This window comes from Lacerta agilis, chromosome 8, assembly GCF_009819535.1.
Source record: "Lacerta agilis isolate rLacAgi1 chromosome 8, rLacAgi1.pri, whole genome shotgun sequence".
Lineage (NCBI taxonomy): Eukaryota > Metazoa > Chordata > Lepidosauria > Squamata > Lacertidae > Lacerta > Lacerta agilis.
This window is the reverse complement of record NC_046319.1, coordinates 49,380,167-49,400,182: the sequence shown is the minus strand read 5'-3', so window position 1 is coordinate 49,400,182 and position 20,016 is coordinate 49,380,167. Positions and strand designations below refer to the sequence as shown.

The window sequence follows — 20,016 nt, the reverse complement described above, 5'->3', positions numbered from 1 at the left end:
GAAGGAACTAATTTTTTTTTTTAATTAAGTGAGGCACAGTTGTTGAGTCAGAGAAATTTGGGAGCTCTTTTTGGAACATTCCATTGCAGAAGTTTTCTTCCATTTCTCCTCCAGCTTTTCTGCTGCTCCCCCTCCCTTTTGGTGCTGATTGGCTTGGTAATAAAGCTGCTTGTAATGGATGGAAAGCCCAAATTGTTTCATGCTTTACATAGAGTCTGCTGAAAGTGCTACAGTTATGAGTGCTCTGGCTCAGTTTGCATGTACTGCTAAGCCAAGCCATGCTTCAGTGTGGTGTAGTGGTTAAGAGCGGTAGACTCGTAATCTGGGGAACCGGGTTCGTGTCTCCACTCCTCCACATGCAGCTGCTGGGTGACCTTGGGCTAGTCACACTTCTTTGAAGTCTCTCAGCCCCACTCACCTCACAGAGTGTTTGTTGTGGGGGAGGAAGGGAAAGGAGAATGTTAGCCGCTTTGAGACTCCTTCGGGTAGTGAAAAGCGGGATATCAAATCCAAACTCTTCTCTTCAGTGTGTACACACAGGTTCCCCGAGAGGAGATCACAGCTGCTTTCCTCTCCCTCCAGTGCTGCTGCGCTGCCCTGACCTAAGCTGTGGTTTGGCATGGAAAGTGCTCTGAACCTGGGGCCTGTAGTTCGTCTCACTGCAGACAATCCATGAGCTGTAAATCAAGAAAAGCCTTGGCTGCATGGTTTGTCTCCTCTCTGCGTGTTCACGTTAAAACACAGTTTGGCTGAGTGCTATGTGCGAACTAGTTCAATATATCAAAAAGCAATAGAATGCTCTTCCTCTAGTTGGTGACTCTGGCCGCAGCTGCAGGGTTTGTTTGGTTAGCTTGTGGGAAAGGAGGGCATGTTTCCATCACAAGGACTGGGATGCTCTTAAACCTGGAGGCAGCCTTTGCTGTTGTGGTGGCAGCCTCTGGCAGAGTACCTCCTGTGACTGTTTTGGACTTCTTTTGCCTTTCAGATGTTCCGGCATACAGACAGCCTGTTTCCCATCTTGTTAAAGACTTTATCTGACGAGTCTGATGAGGTGAGCATAAACCCTGCACTGGAAACATTTAACTCCATTTATTTTATTTGGTTTTTTTTATAAAAAACAAACAAACCTGTGTACTGAGAGAGTAAAAGTGGCTAGTAGGCTACCCAGACCACAGGTGAAAAGTTCATGGGTTTGCACCCTTGATCAGATTCATTGTCTCCTGAGCACTGATGCTCTTGGGCAGCTCTGTTTAGTGGGTTAGGCTGTAAACAGAGTGAAGCACTGTCAAACCACCCGCATGTTAAGAGGTGATTGAAAGAAGTGGCTTTCAGAGTTTCCCTTCCTCGGCCACAGATTCTCAGCATGGAACTTCAGATGGTGCTTCCCTTGGAGGCCATGGCAGTTTGAGCTGTTGAATAATGGAAGCAATTGTACTAGTTGCATTTGCCTGGAAGCTGAGAGTCTGCTGTCTCTGGTGAAGCTTCTAATTTGATTCTGCCTCATGACTCGGAGGGGATAGTTCTCAGGAATGTCCTCCTGCGATCTCCTACAATAAAAATTCATGGCAAGTTCAGCTTCACTTTCACAAGAAGGGAGCTGCCTGCTGAAGTATTCCCACTTGGTGGATCTTGCACCAGGATGAGGCCCTTTCTGTCATCTGGCTTTGACTTCTCTGCTACTTTCTTTGTTGCAAAGAGGCTGGGATATTGTTGGGATAATGAAGATATATGAAGCTGGATACACTTCACTGCAGAGGCCCTGCATGCAAGTCCTTAGTAAGTTAGTGCCATGTGTCCTTGTCCGCTCGTTGGGAAGTACATGCATCTTGGAGTCACGTACCATGATGCAAATTACACTGAAAGGAATGAGCAACCAGATAGCGGATCAAAGTTTGGAAATACGCTGTTTATTACAAATAGAGGCCGTGATTATTTACATAGACAGTATTTGGTTTGGACTGGCAGCCTGGAAGTTAAATCTAGGACACAGTAAAGATGTGAGGGATCTAATAGCAAATATGGACAGTAGAGATTTGCTGGAGCCAGGTAGACAGGTGCGGAGTTGAATTGCATTAGAGGGGGAAGAAGGGTGCAAATATGCATCTCTGCAAAGCAGCATCAGTACCTGTGTGAGAGAAAAACTGAAGCTCAGATATAACCTGTTCCCAGATGGGGAGTGATTCTTCTTTGGCTGGCTGGGTTGCAGTTAATCAGGAGATTGTCTTTGCACTTGGACCCCAGGAGTTACGTAAGCTGCCTGAACCTCTGGCTCTTCACTGATAATATGTATTGCTGCCAACAAACAACCAGAGAAAGGGTAGTTTGGGAGACTGGTGGTAGGCTGAGCCCCTGTAAGTGTTCTTGAGCTCTGTATTGCATCTGTGTCGCTGTGAAAGGTGTCTGTGTGTTTTGTGCCTCTCCTGGAACCCTCCCTAAGCAGATTTAAAAAGACAGGAGGGAGGAAAGGCAAGTAGAAAGGGGGACCACGCTAACAAGGAGTGGAACAGCTGAGGTTGCCCGAAAGCCAGCCTTGAGCAGACAAAGATGGAATGGGCTTGAATTGAATGGGCTTGAATAGACCACTAACATTTAGAAGCGGAACTTTTTTTCTGGCTACTCCAGGAAGGGTTTCCCCCTGCAGCAAAGGGGAGCTGGAGTACTAGTTGGATCTGAGCCTTTCCACTGGGCATATTGAAAGCCAAAATGCATGATGCGCAAGAAGGGGTTCCAGCTACATACTTTGCATGGAGGTGCATGTTTTGCGTGGAGGATCCTAACCTTGATGGATGCTAATGGGTGTTCAAGTACCTAGGATGTGTTTGTCAGGGCGTTGCGGTGTCTTGGGCATGGGGTGTTCTCCAATAGGGCTCTGAGTAAACCAGATCAAGGTGTACCTTGGGTGGATTGATCAGATTAGAGGTTGGGCAGAAAAGAACGCACTACGATGCTTGACTGGCAAGAGTCCCACCTGTTGGTTGGTTGATTGATTGATGCAAGGGCACACTGTGTTTTACTTGTCCGCAAGCCAAAGATTTCAGAGTCAAGATGCCTGGAAGCATCCTTGAGACCACTGTGAGGCTCATGTGGGATCCCATGGGAACAGCCAGCCCATGGCCCTGGTGCCACTGGGTGAGTGGAAGGAAGGAGAGGTACTTGTTTGCGGGGGGCGCTCACTGAGATGTTTGGCAGGGAAGAGACTGGCATTTGCTCAGGGTACTGAGACATCCACGTGGTTGTCTTGAAACTATTTAGGGAGGTGGGGGACAAATTGCAAATGTTTCTGAAGACCTTCACGCTCTCCCCCACTTTCCTGTCTCCCACTCTGCTGCAGGGCTTTCCTGAGGGAGGGGCTTTCCTGCACTCCCCTTCCTCTGTTTTCGCCCACAGCTGCAAGCCCTCTTGCCCCAGCCTTTCCTGCGGAATGGGCTTTTTCACACTGAGTCCCATGGGGCTTTTCTCCATGTGATGCAGATCCCAAGTACAATGAAGCTTAACAAAAGCTTGTGCCAAAGTGAATGGCTGCCTTTATCCGTTTATGCTTTTATTTGTGCTTGGTTGGATTTCGGCCCGCAGTTCCCCCAGTTTCCCAGCTCCCAGCTTGCCAAGGCTGAAATTTGGGACTTTGGTGTGTTACAAAGAACAAGGAGGGTGAGCTTGATGTGACCTCGGATGTGCTTCCTTCCCCTTGTTCTCGCTGTAGTCCTGGAGTCACCGTTTCATTTGCAGGCCAGCAGATTTGCAGGCAAATGTGGCAGCCTCCAGGGACAATGTGGGTGTGGGAGAGCACTTTTAGGGGCTGGGCAGCCCTGGGGTGAGGCAGGCAACTTATTCAGATGTGCGAGTTGGTGCCGTGGGAGAGGCAAGCTCCTCTGCCACCCCTCCTTTTTGTTTGTGTACACTCTAGACTTAGGGAAAACATTCGGGCAGTCAGAGGTTATGAATTCGATTTTAGAAGATATCGAATTAATAAAAGGTGCACGTTGGGTCATCAGAATTCCTAACTTCTCCTATGTGGTCTGAACTAGGGGGGACTAATCGGGAAGATCTTGGGGTTGTGGTAGATGGCTCATTGGGAATGGTATTGGCGCTTCTGGGCATATCCCATTTTGTTTCAGTGGGGCTTGCTTGGGATAAATTCCCCAGTGGATTGTGGCTGCTAATGGTGGCTGCTGCTGCTGCTGCTGCTGCTTTGGGGCCTTGCCGGCATTTCTGTTAAGCCACAATAGCTTAAATAAGTGTGGGGAGAAGGGAGGGACTTTCCTGCTTTCTGGCAATGTCAGTTCCAGATTGAACAGAAGCAGGATGGGGACTGTGAAATTTTCTGGTTCAGAGACCAAGGGGCAAAGTTCGCCATCCCTTTCCCTCACTGAAAAGGGACCTAGTTAAGTTGTCACTGGAAGATTGATTGGTTTCTCTTGGAAATGGGGAAGAGGGAACAAGCTTAGTCTTCACATTGCACTCTTTTTTTTTTGGTGGGGGTCTGCCAAATAGGGGAGATCTTGCTCTTGACCGGGTTTCTTCTTTCTCTGATGCTTGTACAAAAAGAAAATTCATTAGAGAAGCCCTTTGAGGCAACAGGGAGAGAGAGAGAGAGAGAGAGAGCACTCTCGCTGCCTGCCCTTGCAGAATGAGAGTTGTGTTCAGGGCCCAGGCGGCCTTCCTATGAGATGGATGGGGCCCCTTCAGCCCTCCCACCTCCCAATGGGGTTGAACAGCTTGGGCTCCTTGATTGCCCTACAGCTGGGAGCATCAAGTGTTCTGTCAGGCACTGGCCACTAGGGGGCCTCAGAGTCTGCTGAAGCCTCTTCATTTTCTGTTGCCTGGTCCCCTGCCATTAAGAAACCTGTGCGGAAGAGCTTCTGGTAGCACGGTCCTATTTGCACTTGGCAGGTTGTGTTCCACTGGTTCATCCATCAGCCCAGGGGCAGTTGATCTGAACATTAAGCTGGAGGACATTCCTCTGTCCGTGTTTGTCAGCTAGAGGCCCAGTTAACTTCTGTGGCCAGGATGCATTGCATTAATAATTTTTATTATTTCTACCCCACCCATCTGGCTGGGTTGCCCAGAATGAGGCGGCAAAGCTGCTCACAGGAGCAGATTTACTGGCAGCATGTTACTCAGCACTGAGAGAGTTGCACTGGTTGCCGATTCAGGGTTCTAGTGTTAGCCATAAACAATTTGGACCAAAAGCAACTCAAGGACTTGCCCGGTCTGTTGCTCTCCACCTCCGTCACTGAGATTCTGTAATGGGGTGTTTCTGGTGGGCTTGGCTGACTTGTGGAACTCACTGCCAATAGAAGGCTCGGCAAGAACAATCCCTGCCCTCTTGTAGTCATCTTGTGAAAACTCTGTTATTTAGACAGGCTTTTGAAACTTGAATTCTTTCTTTTTCTTTTCTTTTTCTTTTTGCTGGCCAGTATTTATTGATTCTGTTGATGCTTCTGTTGATTTTATTGCCATGTTTTTATGTGCCTATAAATATTTAAATCAATAGACATGCTAATAGTTGGGGAACTGAGCCACATGGCAGCGGATTGGGGCGGCGGCAGCAGCACCTTTTCCCGTTCTTTCTCAAGGAGGATCTGGAGCTTCCCACACTGGCTTTTCTGTGGTTGGGGCTGGCCATTTGGGGCTAACTCACAAGTTGCATCATCACCCTGCCTACCCCAAGTATAAGGAGGCCTCTATCCTTTGAGATACTGCTCTCTGCGGATGGTAGGAAATGAGGGGGAAGCAGCAGCAGCAGCAGCAGCTCCTTTTTATTGAAGGGAAGATGCTTCTCAGTTGCTGTCGAATGTGTCACGTCTGCCTGAGCGCTGGAGGTCTGCCAGAGGCCAGCTTCATTTCCTCTAGCTCCAGTTATCTTTGCCAGTTCTGCTCCCTTGACCGTGCGCCTCTTCAGAAGAGAGCAGAGAGGCGAGGGAAGCAAGGCAAGAGAGCTCAGGGTGACTCCTTTGGTAACCAGAAACCTGCCCACCAGTGGTGGCGGTGGGACGAGTGGATGGGATGTGACAGCAGTGTCAGGCAGATGTTTCTGCTGAGGATGCTGACTTTTGGACTTGTGTGTGTGTGAGAGAGAGAAAGAGCCCTTTGTCAGTGAGCAGCAGAGGATAGCTTTGCACAAAAGTAGGTTTGCAAGAGGATGCAAGAGCACCAATGAATAGTGCTAAATAATTGCTATGTGTAGGTTCTGTGTGAAATGGTGTTTCCTGGGATCTCAGAAGACTAATATCAAGCTGTGAGGTTCTCTTTTCGATGTTGTGGCAAAGTTATCTCCTGAATAATGGCATTCCCACTGCCCCTGCATAAGCTATGTACACGCACTGCAAAGCTGCCTTCATTTTATGGAAAGAGGTGACCCATTTACGCAATGCTTGTAATGCACCTGCATTGTGTAGCTCTGATGCTAGGGGTGCGGAAGGACCAGGGCAGGCACAGGGTGCTGAAGCCCTGGAGGCTGCAGGAATTCTGGCTCAAAGCCCAGACCCAACATTGCCCCCTTTTGCAGCAGTGGGTATGAGAGATTTTCAGGGAGCCAAATCCAACACGCAGACCCAGTTCTTGCACTGGTTATCCTGGGACAGGTATGTCATTCCCCACAGAACACTTTCCAGCCATGGTGGCATTTTGTGTTCCCATCCTTAAAGAGGCAGCAGGATGCACTCCCAAGGTGCTGAAGCCTGGCACTCTTGAATATTCGAGTCTTGGGTGGAGGAGTGTGTGTTGTGTGCTTTCACGCACCGCCTCTTCAGCAAGACTGGGGCAGCTTGCACATGAGCCAGTGGAGCGAACATCAGATTGGTTCAACTGGAACATGAGGCACATTAACTTGACCTAGATCTGGTTAGCAGAGGAAGTGTCATAGACATGCATTGGGGGAAGGCAGCAGCAGCAGCAGCAGCAGGATTTTCATTACTAGAAAACGCCTCCTTGAAATGCTTTTGCTCTCCACTCAGCAAAGCTAGTGTCATGTGGAAGGCTGAGCTGTGTTTTTCCCATTATTCGTCACTCTCGGCCATTCCGCAGCAGTAGTAAACATATTAGATGCAAAATCCAAAAACCTCCTTGCAGTGCTGTTTCTTATAACCTTTGCGGTTATGGACAAATACATGAAAACATGTCAAAAAAGCTCAGCTTTGTGCTGTGATACACATGCATTCATTGCCATTCCCAATAAGGCTGTTCCTCCTTCCACCCTCCCCCTTTGGTGTGTCTCTGCTCTCATCTTTTCCATAAGGCACATCTGACCAGATCCAGCATCTGAGAAGAAATAAAAACAGATTTCCAGATTATGTAGAACTTGGGCAATATCTGCTGCGACCTGTGCAAACCAGATTAATATTTGCACGGATGCATGCTATTATTTTCCCCCCACCTTCGGAGAATAGGAGCATCCCTCGCTGCCGGTTTTATCTAGGGCTTTTCTTTCTTTGAGCCTAAATCCTAAAAAAAGTAATCTCACTTTCCCATTTCTTTTTTTTTAAAAATAATCTCTGCCAGCTGATCTGGTGGCTCTTAATGCTGGGGGTGGGGTGGGGGTGGGGGCTGTGCTTCTGGGCTGCACCCCTTTCCCCACCAGGAAGCCCCCCCCCCCAACTCTGCCTTGTCATTGGGGGAAGGGAAGGGCCTCTGTGGCCTCAGCCCTTTCATGTCCAATAATGGGAGCTTAAAGAGCTGCTGCCTCGGCTGCTTCTGCTTCTGCTGCTCTCAGATGATGGGACCCAGCTGATGCGCCTTTCTGGCACCTGGCCTGTTGCCGTGGCAACGTTAGGCATTTGTGTTCCTGCAGGATATTGCTTTTCTTACACCCTTCCAGTTTCATTCTTTCGCTCGCACAAAAGAGAGGGAGAGAGAGAGAGAGAGAGAGAGAGAAGCTGCCTGCTGGAGGCTTGCTTAGTGGAAAGATGCACCGCGCATGCAAAACACTCCCCCTCCCCCACCCCGTCCCCACCATCCTGGTTGAGCTCCTCTTGGTAGGATGCACCATTTCAGTTCATTCAAAGGCAGCCTTGCATGTGGAAACCACCAGGCTGAATAGGGTCCAGTGGGGGGGGGGGGTCCCAGCTAACTTCACAAGGCAAGGCAGTGCACATCAAAAATGGATATGCGCAAACTCGTTTGCTCGTTCCTCTTCCAGGGCAGCGGTGGCCAAGATGTGGTGCTTTCCCCTGACAGCCTCCTAGTGCTGCAGCTGCTTGCTGCTCAATGCCATTCTCAGGTGGTTCTACATTGGCTATATAGGTTCAGCAGTAGGGTGTGATGGGACACCGGCCATTGCTGAGGAGAGGTAGTGGGGGGGGGGAGGCCTTCTTGCCTTCATGTAGGTGCTGGGCCTTGGCCGGAGCAGAAAGCTTCACGCTGCTCCTGTGTAGCCTGCCTTCCTTCCTTGCAGAGAGTGCTCAAAGTTCACAATCAGGGGCTACCGTATACTAAACGCTCTTCCTCTTCCAAGGCCAGGCTGTGCAACGGAATAACTGAGCCTCACTTGTCTCAACCCAGGGGAGGGATCAGGTGAGGAGACCCTGAGCAAGAAGCAGAGCTCACCTCACACCGTACACTTAAAGCACTGCAAATAGTCAGTGACTTCCCCCAAATAATTCTGGGAACTGCCGTTGGCTATGGGTGCGGAGAGTTGTAAGGGGACCCTTATTCCTCTCACAAAGCTACCATGTCCCAAGTTCCCTTTGAAGAGGGATTGACTGTTAAACCACTCGAGGATTTTATAGCTCTAACAATGCTCCCCTAACAACTCTCAGCACCCTTAACAAACTACAACTCCCAGAGTTCTTTGGGGGAAGTAACGACGGTTCCAAGTGGTATCAAAGTGCTTCAAATGTGCGGTGTGATTAGGGAAGGTGGGTTAGAGTGCACATATTGCAAAAGTGAGAGGCCTATACTGAGTCACCTTGTGTGCCGCCTCTGTTTTAGCAGTGGAACACAATGCCTTCCTGGGCTCCTATGTGCAGATTGTGCTACCTGCTCAGTGGTGGTGATGCCACGGCCGTGAAGCAATTTAGTGATACTTGTGGCAGCTTGGCAGGTGGTTGAGCGACATGCTAAAACATGCAACATGGCACAATGCAGGACAGATGGCAGGCTTGGTGCTGTACACATGCCTGGTTTGGTGTGTGTCCCCCTTTAGTGGATCTTGGGCTGGGGCTGAAGCTGGTGAAAGAACCCAGGCCCAGCCTCTGGCACTTGGGGGCATCTTTGCCCCAAGACTGTGGAAATCCTGTTGCCAGTCACAGCAGACAACACTGTGGGCCTAATGCTTCATGTATCAGGTAGCATAGTAGGGACAAGGGCAGTCTTCCCAGCCAGAGGCCCTCCAGATGTTTCTTCTACAACTCCCATCAGCCCCAGCCAACACAGCCATGGGGCTAATAGGAGTTGTAGTCCAAAACACCTGGAGGGCACCAAGTTGGCAGAGGCTGGGTTAGAGTGTGGGATTAGGACTGAGGAGATCCAGATTCAAATTCTCAGTCAGCCATGAAACTGGCCTTGGGGTCAGTCACTATAGCTCTCAGGCCAGCCTACTTCTCAGGGTGTTTGTGAAGATAAAATTAGTGGTGAAAACTATGGAGGCTACCTTGAGCTCTTTGGAGGAAAATTGGTGGGATATTAAATATCTTTTCTTTTTCGTTCTTCATTTTTGCATGCTCATTTTACCTAATCGCATTGACTGGGGGTGTTGGCTTGACAGGTATCTCTTGGTGAGATGCATGAAAACAGGTCCTTACCCTCCCGAAAGCCTCAATCCCTGCTGACAACGGAAACAGCGACTTGCCATGCCCATGACAACCTCTAAAATGCCTGTGCAGAGGACCCTCTGCACTGAGTCCTCATCATGGAGCCAGTGAAGAAATTTCCCTTTGGGTGTGTGAATTGTCTCTTAGTTCAGAACTAGATGTTCTGGGATGTCCTGCTTACGCTCTGAGTGACATCCCTACACCACCTTCCCTTGCTCAAGGCACATAAGAGGAAAATGAGACATTCCATCATTGTGTCGCAAGTTTCCCCACCATCATAAATGGTAGCTGGTAAAGGACATTTGTGTGTGTGTGTGTGTGTGTGTGTGTGTGTGGATAGACACGCAGCATGAAGGTATTATACTGCACAGTTTGGATAGCTAGAAATTATGGGATGCAGGACAGGAGATGTGGGAGCTGCACCATCAAGCTTGTCCATAATCTTTCAAGTGCAGGGATGGAAGTGAGTTCATAAGAGTCTCATAGTAAATTAGAAAATCGGAAGATCAATCAGAGATTGAATGTCAGATCATATGGGCAAGGCAGGACCTGTTCAAAAGACACCAATCTTGTCTGCTTGACCTGTGTGGGTGTCAGGGACTAGCTTTACAAGAAGCTGTCATTGTGGTTGGGGTGTACCCATTGCAGCTTAATAACAGCTGGGAATTGCTTGGCTTCCACCCTCCAACCTCAAATCCTGTATTTGGCTTAATCTCCATTCAGTTGATTTAAACACTTTCCCATTATTTTAAATCCATGCATTTCAAGAGCGCGTACTATGGCTATGACGATTCAAACATTTGTTTGCAATTGAGTATTCCATATTCAGGATCATTAAGAAAGGAACTGAAAATAAAACCGCCAATATTAAAGTGACCTTGTACAAACCTTTAGGGCCTCTGCATTTGGAATACTGGTTTCAATTCTGTTTACCATATCTCAAAAATGGATATTTGTGGAGCTGGGGAAAGTGCAGGAAAAGAGCACAGGGAGTCCTTGTCTTCTCTGCCTGCCTTGTCAGCCACTCCTTGATCTCTTTTTATTCCTTGATTCCAGGTTATCCTCAAGGACCTTGAAGTCTTGGCCGAGATTGCATCCTCTCCAGCAGGTCAGACAGAAGGACAAGGGGCACCTGACGGCCCCAGTTCACGACCTGGGCAACTGGAACTGCACATTCCTGCTCCTACTAAACCTTCCCAAGTTGGCTCCTCTGGTAAGTGCCCCTGTCTCTGGCAAAGATCTCACATGCTCTGGATACAGTATTTTTTCTCCTGATGCAAAGTGGCATGGGGCAGCTTTAGACAGGCGAGGGCAAGTGATTCCCTGGCAGAATCGGTACCAGTATTTGAGGGAAATGTGTTTGTCACAGAGGAGGGCCACAGAGTGTGGTTCCAGCTACAGCTGGAGCCTGAAGACTTCTGTGCAGCTTCTGCTTGTAGTAACAGCTAGTGGGTGGGGAGAGCGAACGGAAGCTTTTGTGTTGATAATTATACACCTCCAGACTGATGCAGAAGGAGGGTGGGAGGTGAGAAGAGAAGCAACAGTTGTGACACCAACAAGGAGGCAGTTTGGGAATGAAAAACGTTTTGCTGTGTGCCTGCCTTGAGTCCTCATGCCTGCCGAGTAGAACTGAGCCAGGTGAGAGCTTAGAAGAAGTTCGAGGGCGAGGCCTAGACCCCATTTCCTGCTCTTCCCTATTGCTGGCCAGTCTCCTTCATCCCATTCCTCTGCTTCTGAAATGCTGTGCCTGCGCCTTTCTGTCGTTGGGACAGACTGCAGGGCAGCCCCTCTGGAGCAAGCCATAGCAATTCATCAGGCTGGTCTTCAATAGAGTTTGTGTCAACAGGAAAGGAAACAATGGCTAAAGTTTTAACAGGGAATCTATATTTACACGCAAATCAATCCCAAAGCTTTTATGCATTATAGATGTGCAGTGTGCCTAATTTCTGCCATTTGTGAATAGTAGGAGTCCTTGCCTCTGCCAAGAACTGCTTCTGATTTTGTCTTAGGGCAAGTGAGGTTTTATGAATGGGGACATCTCAGAGCACAGGCACCCTTTTTAGCCCAGATGGGTGAAACTTGATGAATGTTAGCATTAATCAACATACATAGCAACAAAGCCGCTATACAGAGGGGTGAAGGTAATAGAGGGGAGGGGAAAGACAAATGAGGGGGGAGAAAGAGAGAGAGAGAGAGAGAGAGAGAGAGAGAGAGAAAGCACGCACAAGTGAACAGCCAACCAGTGGTGCTGGGGGACTGTGGCATCTGGAGCACAGATCAAAAACACTGAAACAGTGCCACCTCCCCCTGGGTTTCCAGGCCCAGCTCAAAGGGCTGGAAGGGCTTTTTCATTATCAGGGACTGCCTGCCCACTCTTCTAGGTCATCAGGGGAGGCCCTCCAGGTCCACCCCCTCCCTCCATGGAGCTTAAGGATCCAGCCTTCTCTTTCCATGTGCCAGACTGCACTGTCTTCCTCTTTGCTGTCCACCTTACAACAATAGTTAACAATCTTCAAGTAGTTTTCTTTGTCCAGGTCAATTAATTTGGGCTCTATGTGTGTGAGGGTGCTGGATTAATTTGCTTATCCTTTGCACTGTTTCCCACACCGCCCCCAAAAAACAAACACCTTTTTACTGTCATGCTAAACTGCTGTTTCTTACTTTAATTACTTTTGTCTTTTTTGGATTGCAAAATGTTGAATTTATTTGTAATGTTTCTTATGGTAATGTGAGACATAAGCAAAGGCTTGGTGACTTGTTTGGTTGCCTTTGTACACAAGGACCTTGGACAGGGGATTGGGTACCTCTTGGTTCTTCTGATTTTGCAGGGGCTTCCATTATCATTGGCCATGGGCTGCCATTCTGGAGAGCTTTGCACCCCCTTTCAATGGTTCTCCTTAGAGGAGCAGTTTCAATACGCTCACATCTGATGCACATTTAGCAGAAACCCCAAGCAGGGGCTTCTTGGTGGCTGCTCCCAGACTCTGGAACTCATTGCCAAGGGGGACGAGCTAGCACCATTTTTGACCACCCACTAGCTGTCAAAAACATTTTTATTTAGAAGATTAGCTGACTTTAGAATATGTTGAAATTTGTTTTTTTCTGATGGTTTTGATTTTACTGATTTATCTGCCTTATTTTTCTGTTCTTCCTCGTTCTGTATTTTATTGCTGTTTCATTATATCTTATTGTACTTGTGTTGTTGCATTTAGCAACCTGGAGCACCATTTGGTGGAAAGGTGGGAAATAAATTTAAAGATCAAAGACACAAGAACGTATCAAAATGTGTATGTGGGTAGGTAACATCGTACCGGTGGAGACTGGTTTCTTCGAAGAAATGACAACTCACTTAGGATTTCCTTATTGGTAGAATATCTAGTTGACTCTTCTTATCTCTGTTCAATCTGTGGCCAATTCTGTAGCAACAAATGCGGCCCACAGAAAGAAGTGGTTGCCCAATTGGGAGTTCATTTGGGTGGTTCCCGCTCCTGCCTTGCCAGTGTTTCCTTCCATGGTTCCAAGTTCTTCAAGGAGTCTTCAGATACCATCTTGTATCTGTGTGAGAACATCAGAAGAAACCTAAAGTTGCAACTGGATCAGGCCAAAGGAGGCTCATCTAGTCTTGCATCTTGTTCTACACTGGCCAAACAGTCCTCATAATGGGAACCCTGTTGCTGTTGGCAAATCTGCCCAGTAACACAAATAAGAGAGTAACAAGATGCCTGCAGGTGCATCTTGGTGAATGAGTTGTCTCTGCTGACTCATGAAGAATTATTAACCCATTAACTACATTCCTTAACAAACCCAGCATGCAGGACCAGAGGGCAGCAGCAACACTCTCCCCACCTGTGATTCCCAGCAACTGGCATTCCCAGACATACTGCCTCCAACAGTGGAGGGACAACATAGCCATAATGGCTAGTAGCCCTCTCCTCCATGAATTTTTCTAAAGTTGTCCAAGTCTGTGGCCATCACTGGCTCTTGTGGGAGCAAATGCCATGCTAGTTCTGCTTCAGCAAGACTTGTTCTTCTATATGCTTGGTAATTCTATCTTTAACTATGCTTCCCACCAGCTTTCCTGGAACAGATGTTAAGCTAATGAGCCTGTAATGTCTCAAATCCTTTCAAGATGCCCTTTTAAAAACGGGTATTATATTGGCCCCTTTCCAGTCCTCAGATATGGAGGCTGATCTTCAGGATGAGTTACCTACTTTTGTTAGAAGATCAGCACTTTCACATTTGGGTTCTTTGAGAACTCTTAAGAACTTGTTGAGCCTTGTCCGTTCAAAAGATAAAGAGTGGAAGTCCAAGCAACCTCATTCTTTTGTGACTTCAAATCTTCCAGTCTGCCAAAGGATCCCAGGTAGCAGTCCAGTCTAGATCTCTAGGAGAGGCACCCACAGGGTGCTTCCTTCAGGTTCAGAGCAGGTAAGAATTCATAAAAGTTCATCACCTGCCCAGATCTCACAGGTATGGCAAGAGGCCTGACTGCTCGGTTGCCGAAGGATGCTCAGAGTGCAACATCTGGGAGATGGCCAAGGTCCTCAGGACTGGGTTAATGACATCTGTGGGAGAGTTGCATGCCCTCCCAAGTCATCCCTAATCCTCTTAGCCTCTATTGGGCAGAGGGGCCTCTGAACCAGCCCTTGCCTGCTCTCTCTTACCTACTAATCAAGGCACCACTGAGAAGGGAAGATTAAAAAATCACAGGGAAGATTACAGATTTCATCAGCACCATGGAAATGTGAATTTTGCATGCAGGGAGCATCTATGCAGACAGCCCTTTACTTGCCTTGATTGACTCACGTTCCAGAATGCTTAAAATGTGTTCGGCAAGGTTAGGGCATGAGGGAAGGGAAGGTTTTGTTAGTCTTATCACGTCGTGCCTACGTACACGCCATATATTTAAAGCACATTTCTTCTCCCTAAGAGTGCCAGGGACTAGTTTGTTAAAGGTGCTGGGAACTGTAGCTTTGTGAGGAGTGAACTACAATTCTGAGGGTTCTGCGGGGGGAATAATGTGCTTTAGGTGTATGGAGTGCATATAGCCTATGTATTTCCCCTTCCTCCTGGCCCCCTGGGAGCTCGCTCACATGTGCATTTCTCCCCAGCAACTGTGTAAGAGAGGTGAGTCACACAGCAAGCTTCATCCCTGAGCAGGGGTTTATCCTGGTCTCTCTCCCCTGTCTAATGCTCAGCCCACCACCATGCACTGATTTCCCATCTGGTGCATGGATGATGAGCAGGAAGGGCAAAGGGACAGATCATGACAGGCTGTGGAAAGGGATAATAGGGTAAACGCCAACCATAGCCTGCCTGGTTGTTTGCTTATAGTTCACCATCTGACCAGAGACTCCCTGCTTCTTCATGAGAGGGTTCCAGGTTACCTGAAGTTGTGGCTGATTCTACCTTTGCACAGTGCCCTGGTGCTGCTATCTCGGAGGCCCGCTTCTTGGAAGCTTTTGGTCCGGCCTGTAATGCCCTGGCTAGGAAGTACGATGAGCTCATGCTGCTTCTCCCACTGTTGGCTTGCACTGAGCACAGCTGGGAGCAAATGCGCAGGGCCTCGAGTGTGCTATTGATCCTCTGTCTGTGCGGGAGACGGGTAGGGGGAGGAGCTGGCTGGGCGGCTGCAGAGCTGTGCTTTAGATCAAGTGGATGGCTTTCTCTTCCCTCCCCTGTAGATTATCTAAAAATAGCCTTGCAGTTGTGGCATCCATCCTAAAGGCTGCCGTGGCCCCTTTAACTCCATTCCAGTCCAAGCCTTTTATGTCACATAATAATTTGGAAAGAAGATGTCCAAGAAGCTGTGTCTCTCAACCTCCCCCCCCCCCCACCAGCTTTCTTACTACTTAAAACATCCATATATGTGCAGTACTTTTAAGGACATGGCTATGGTTTTTGTGCCCAGGACCATAATATCTGCAGCTGATTGCCAAGTGTCTACTGGCTAGAGACTAGGAACACAAAGAAGTTTGTCGAATTTTACGAGATGTGAACCCCCCAGCATCTCATGGCCAGAAACAAGTAGGTGCAGCTCCATCATAACCGTTAAGGCAGATGGCCCAGTTTGCGGGACTGATCCTGCGCGGCACTTCTTAAGTTCTTTCTTCTGAGAGAAGAGAAGAATTTGGTGATGTGGGGGAAAGTCCAGCAGCTTTTGACAAACATGCTTGTGCCAGAGTTTTTTTTTTCCTTTGGGGGGAGGGTTATTGCAGTCTGAGGCCGCCAGCAAATTCTGTACATTCAACAAGGCGTTTCTCCAGTTGCACAGTGGGCTTCAGGGCCAAGAAGATGATGTGGCAAGCTGCCTGGACTCTTTCTGGGCAAAGACAGAGCTCGGGGAGGATGGCAAAGATAGGAGGATCAGAAGCTGGACTGTTCTTCCAAGTAGACTCCTAGGCATGCTGTGCTAAATGGCACCTTTGCAAGCCCTCATCTCGCCCTCCCTGCTGGTTTCCATTATATGTTTGCCTGCTCAAATGGCAAACCACCAGATTGGCTCCTCAGGGTGGAAGAGAGGGCCAGTGCCATTTCATCCTCACACTTTCCTCAGAATCTGTTTATGCAAATGCTGCTGTTTGCTTTTCCTGGCAGGGTGTATTTGCTCTGCTTGCTGAGCAGATCTGCTCCCTGCTTTGCTTCCCCCTTATTTCTCATTTGAGAAAGCTGCAGCGAGGTGTGCTGAGTTGTCTTCATGCTTGAGGAAAGTCTTCGTACTTTTTTCAAGCTGCCCTTCCTTTTATTTGGCAATATTTCTGTGACTGGATTGGTACATGCCCTTGCTTTCACAGGGCTTCACAAAGATGAGAAGTGCTTTCTTGGTCTGGAAGTACCCTGTTCATAGCCCAATATGAACATGTGTATCCTCAAATATTTCCTTGTACCCCCACCTTTCCACTGCCCAGTGGGTTCTTCTTGTCAGAAACAGGCTGAACATCTAAACCTCAAGTGAGGGATAAATTTGTAAGAGTAAGTGGATTGTGCCCCACTGCCCCAGACAGAAACAACAATTTTAAAGGGGGCAGGGTGCCAGGATAATAACTATTAACTTCCCTGGACTCGTGACTTCTGTTCTAATGAGGAGAAGGCCTGGCTTGTGATCTTGAAATACTTGGGCAGTCTCTCAGAACCAGCAGATCAGCTGCCTTGTCATGTGAGGGCCCAGCCAGAGGGGAAGCAGAAAGCTCTGCTGTGAGTAGATGACTTGCCCTGGTGTGCTACCTAATCCCCTTGCCAAAATGCTGGCTCTGATTCTGTAGCTCTGTCAGACACAAAACCACCCACAGAGGTGGGTTGGCCCCTCTGTCTTTGAAATGCCTGGCTAGCACTTCATGGAACATGTTAAAATGGGCTGGACCTCTTGAGATCCTAGTAGTGTGCTGGAATCAACGCCCCCCCCCCCCCGTGTTTCTTCACCTCAAACTGCTTAATCGAGAAGCAAGTTGCTTTCCTTTCCCCTTGTGATGGGCTGGGGGGGGGGGCAGGTGAAGCAAAGGATTTTGATCTTTACAGTGTCAAATGCCTTGACTTATGCTCCTCCCAGTGTATCCCAGCCCACGAAAGAAGTCAACAGTGTTCTCTGGGAGAGAGGTCAGGGAGGCAGCAGATGTCACAAAGCCAGCCACTTGTGCTAATCTGAGCTGGCTTGCGAAATAGGCTTTGGGGATTAGGCACTCAGAGCAGGGCCTGAGTCAGGGACCTAACAGACCCACAGAGCAAGAGGGCAGCAGGATGCTGGGCTTAGAGCCAGACATGGCCTTCCTGGAGTCTTGCTTGGGCATCACCCATTTCCAGCCTGGCATTCAGATTTCATTTCTGGGGGGAAGTTCCTAGCATCCGGCTGTGGTGAAGTCTCGCGTACCGCATGTGTTGACCTTCAAACCCTCTTAACCGGCAACTTTTCCCATGTGGAGAAATGTGTGCATCAGCCTTCCCTGGCCCGGGGCTGATGGGTGCTATAGTCCAAAACATCTGGAGGGCAGCAGTCTGGGGGAAAGCTGATTTGCCCCCTCAGGTGTTGACATTTTGTAGGCAACTATTTTGCCTTGTGTTCTGGCCTGGAAGAGCAGCTCTGTCAGTGGATTCACACAATAAACCTGAGATGTTTCTAAATGTGTGTATATTCCACCTACCCACTTTTCCCCTGTTGCTATAAAACCCTGCAGAGGTATGAAGCATCCCTGTGAAGATCCCAGGTCTTGTGCCCAATATGCAGAACTGACTGCCATAGGCAGGGCAGCCATTTCTTTGGGTCCGAATTGGCTTTCTGGATTGCAGGAATGCCTCCCCTTTGTGCTTCTCCACCTCTTCACCACCACGACCGCCCTCCCTGTGACCTCCACACTTTCTGCTTCTGCCTTGTTTCAGTCAAACAAGAGCTTACTCCGGAGAGGGGTCTTTCTGCTGCCATGTGCCTGTGGAAATGGGCAGGGCAGTCAAGGGTGTGTGGCGACAGGGCGGAGGGACAGGCACACACCCAGGTGCCCTGTAGTTGGGGAGGGAAGGAATAAAGACTGGCTTGTATCTCCTCGAGCCTTGGGAAGGGGGAGCCTACATCTTAGCAACATCTGTTTCGGTGATGAATTGAGAGGCAAATGTCTTGGGGCGGTTCTGTTTTTGTTCTTTGAGCTGCTCTATTTTTATCTTCCCATGTGATGTTCCTTTACATCATATTTACCAAGTTGAAATACAAAACATCCTGTAGTAGTATTAGCCGGCTGGAAAGTCTCTCCTGCACATCAGGTTTCACTTAAAATAATCTGCTTGCCTCCTCTGGCAGCGGCGGCGGCAGCAGCAGCAGCAGCAGCAAACCTCCTAGTGCATGTTTGGGGATGGAGAAGGGGGTGTGGGGATCTGCTCTTGCACCCGCTCATAGGAGCATGGTGGTCAAAAGGCAGCTTCCGCCTCTTGAGTTTTCCGCCTCTTGAGCACAGGATTGGTGGAGCTGCAGCTCTCTAAAGCCCTTTCACAGCCCCATCTGCCTGGTGGACAGCTGGGGGAGGGGGATGAGGACTGGAAGATCATCAAGGCACTCCAGGAACTTTCCAGTGCCCCCCCCTCCAACCCCCCTCCGTTCCTGCAGAAGAGCCAAGAGACAGAAAAATAGTTGCTCTGTGAATGACACAGAATTTCTTCCATCTTGCTCTGCCCCAGAGTCGCAGGCAAGAGATACTAAGCAAAATGCTTTAGACTAGAGGAAGGGGTTTGTAAGAGGCTCTCAGAGCAGTTTTCTGTTGGGGGGGGGGATAGTCTGAAACGTTTCACGGGGGAACTTGGAAAAGAGCTTGAATAGCAAAGGGCAAGCAAGCAAATTTGGGGCCGATGTAAATCCAAAATGCTCTGTTGGCCTTTACAGAGAGTTATGACACCTAGTTTGGGGACTGAAACTGCCATGGTTGGGCTGGCAGACTCCTGTTGTAGTGACGGAAGAGGGAGAGAGGTAGGGGGAGGTCTTTCTGAATCTCCTGGGTCCCTCAGTAGCATTTAGAACTTTTTGCCTCCTCAGAACCTTTCTCTGTTGACAGTGGAGGGCACAGTGTTGAGCTAGGGCTGCTTCTGTTTTACAAAAAGCTACCATAATGCAGTGCTGAGAGACAATTGTCCTGCCACAAGAGGGATGACTCTGCAGGGCAGTGCCAAATTGCAGTCTTCTGTGGTGTTGACCATCTGTATGGAACTGCTGGAGAGGAGAGCAAGTTGGAGTGTCTAGTCCTCCTGTTGCCTTTCTGCAAGGAATAAAACTGGGCTTGTAGGGAATTTTCCTGGGTAAAACCATATCATACAGTTACACGGTGTAGAGCTGGTCTAAAAAAAGAAGACTGCTTGCAGGAAACTTCCCCAACCAGCTTGTTTTGGAATACTGCTCCTATCAGCCCTATTCAAAAACCACTGGTGTTTCTGACTGTTTATGGTGAGCGACCTGAGTAGGCCCATGCGTATCACAGTTTCCTTGAACTGCTTATCCTTTTAGGGAATCTTTGCAGAATCCTCACGTACACCCAGCATTTGCAGATGCCAGAGAAGTAAAACTTGCTTCTGGACAATTTCTGCAGAAGTAATGAACACAGGCTAAGTCTGCAGACTGCTGGGTTGCTGAGCCGAACTCGCCATTATCTTCACCTCTGAGGAAGTAGAAGGAGAAAAGAGAAACCTTAAGGCAGGGGTCAGCAAACTTTTTCAGCAGGGGGCCGGTCCACTGTCCCTCAGACCTTGTGGGGTGCCAGACTATATTTTGAAAAAAATATATGAACCAATTCCTATGCCC

At 48.6% G+C, this 20,016-nt stretch overlaps 1 protein-coding gene across 1 annotated transcript in view; it reads left to right on the top strand.

Annotated features, from left to right (window-relative positions):
• Window positions 1-20,016, top strand: part of VAC14 (VAC14 component of PIKFYVE complex) — a 74,314-nt gene that overhangs the window by 16,433 nt on the left and 37,865 nt on the right. The window contains exons 12-13 of the mRNA XM_033157331.1: window positions 986-1,051; window positions 10,806-10,962. Of these exons, the coding sequence (XP_033013222.1) occupies window positions 986-1,051; window positions 10,806-10,962 (223 nt within the window). The remainder of the gene's footprint in view (window positions 1-985; window positions 1,052-10,805; window positions 10,963-20,016) is intronic.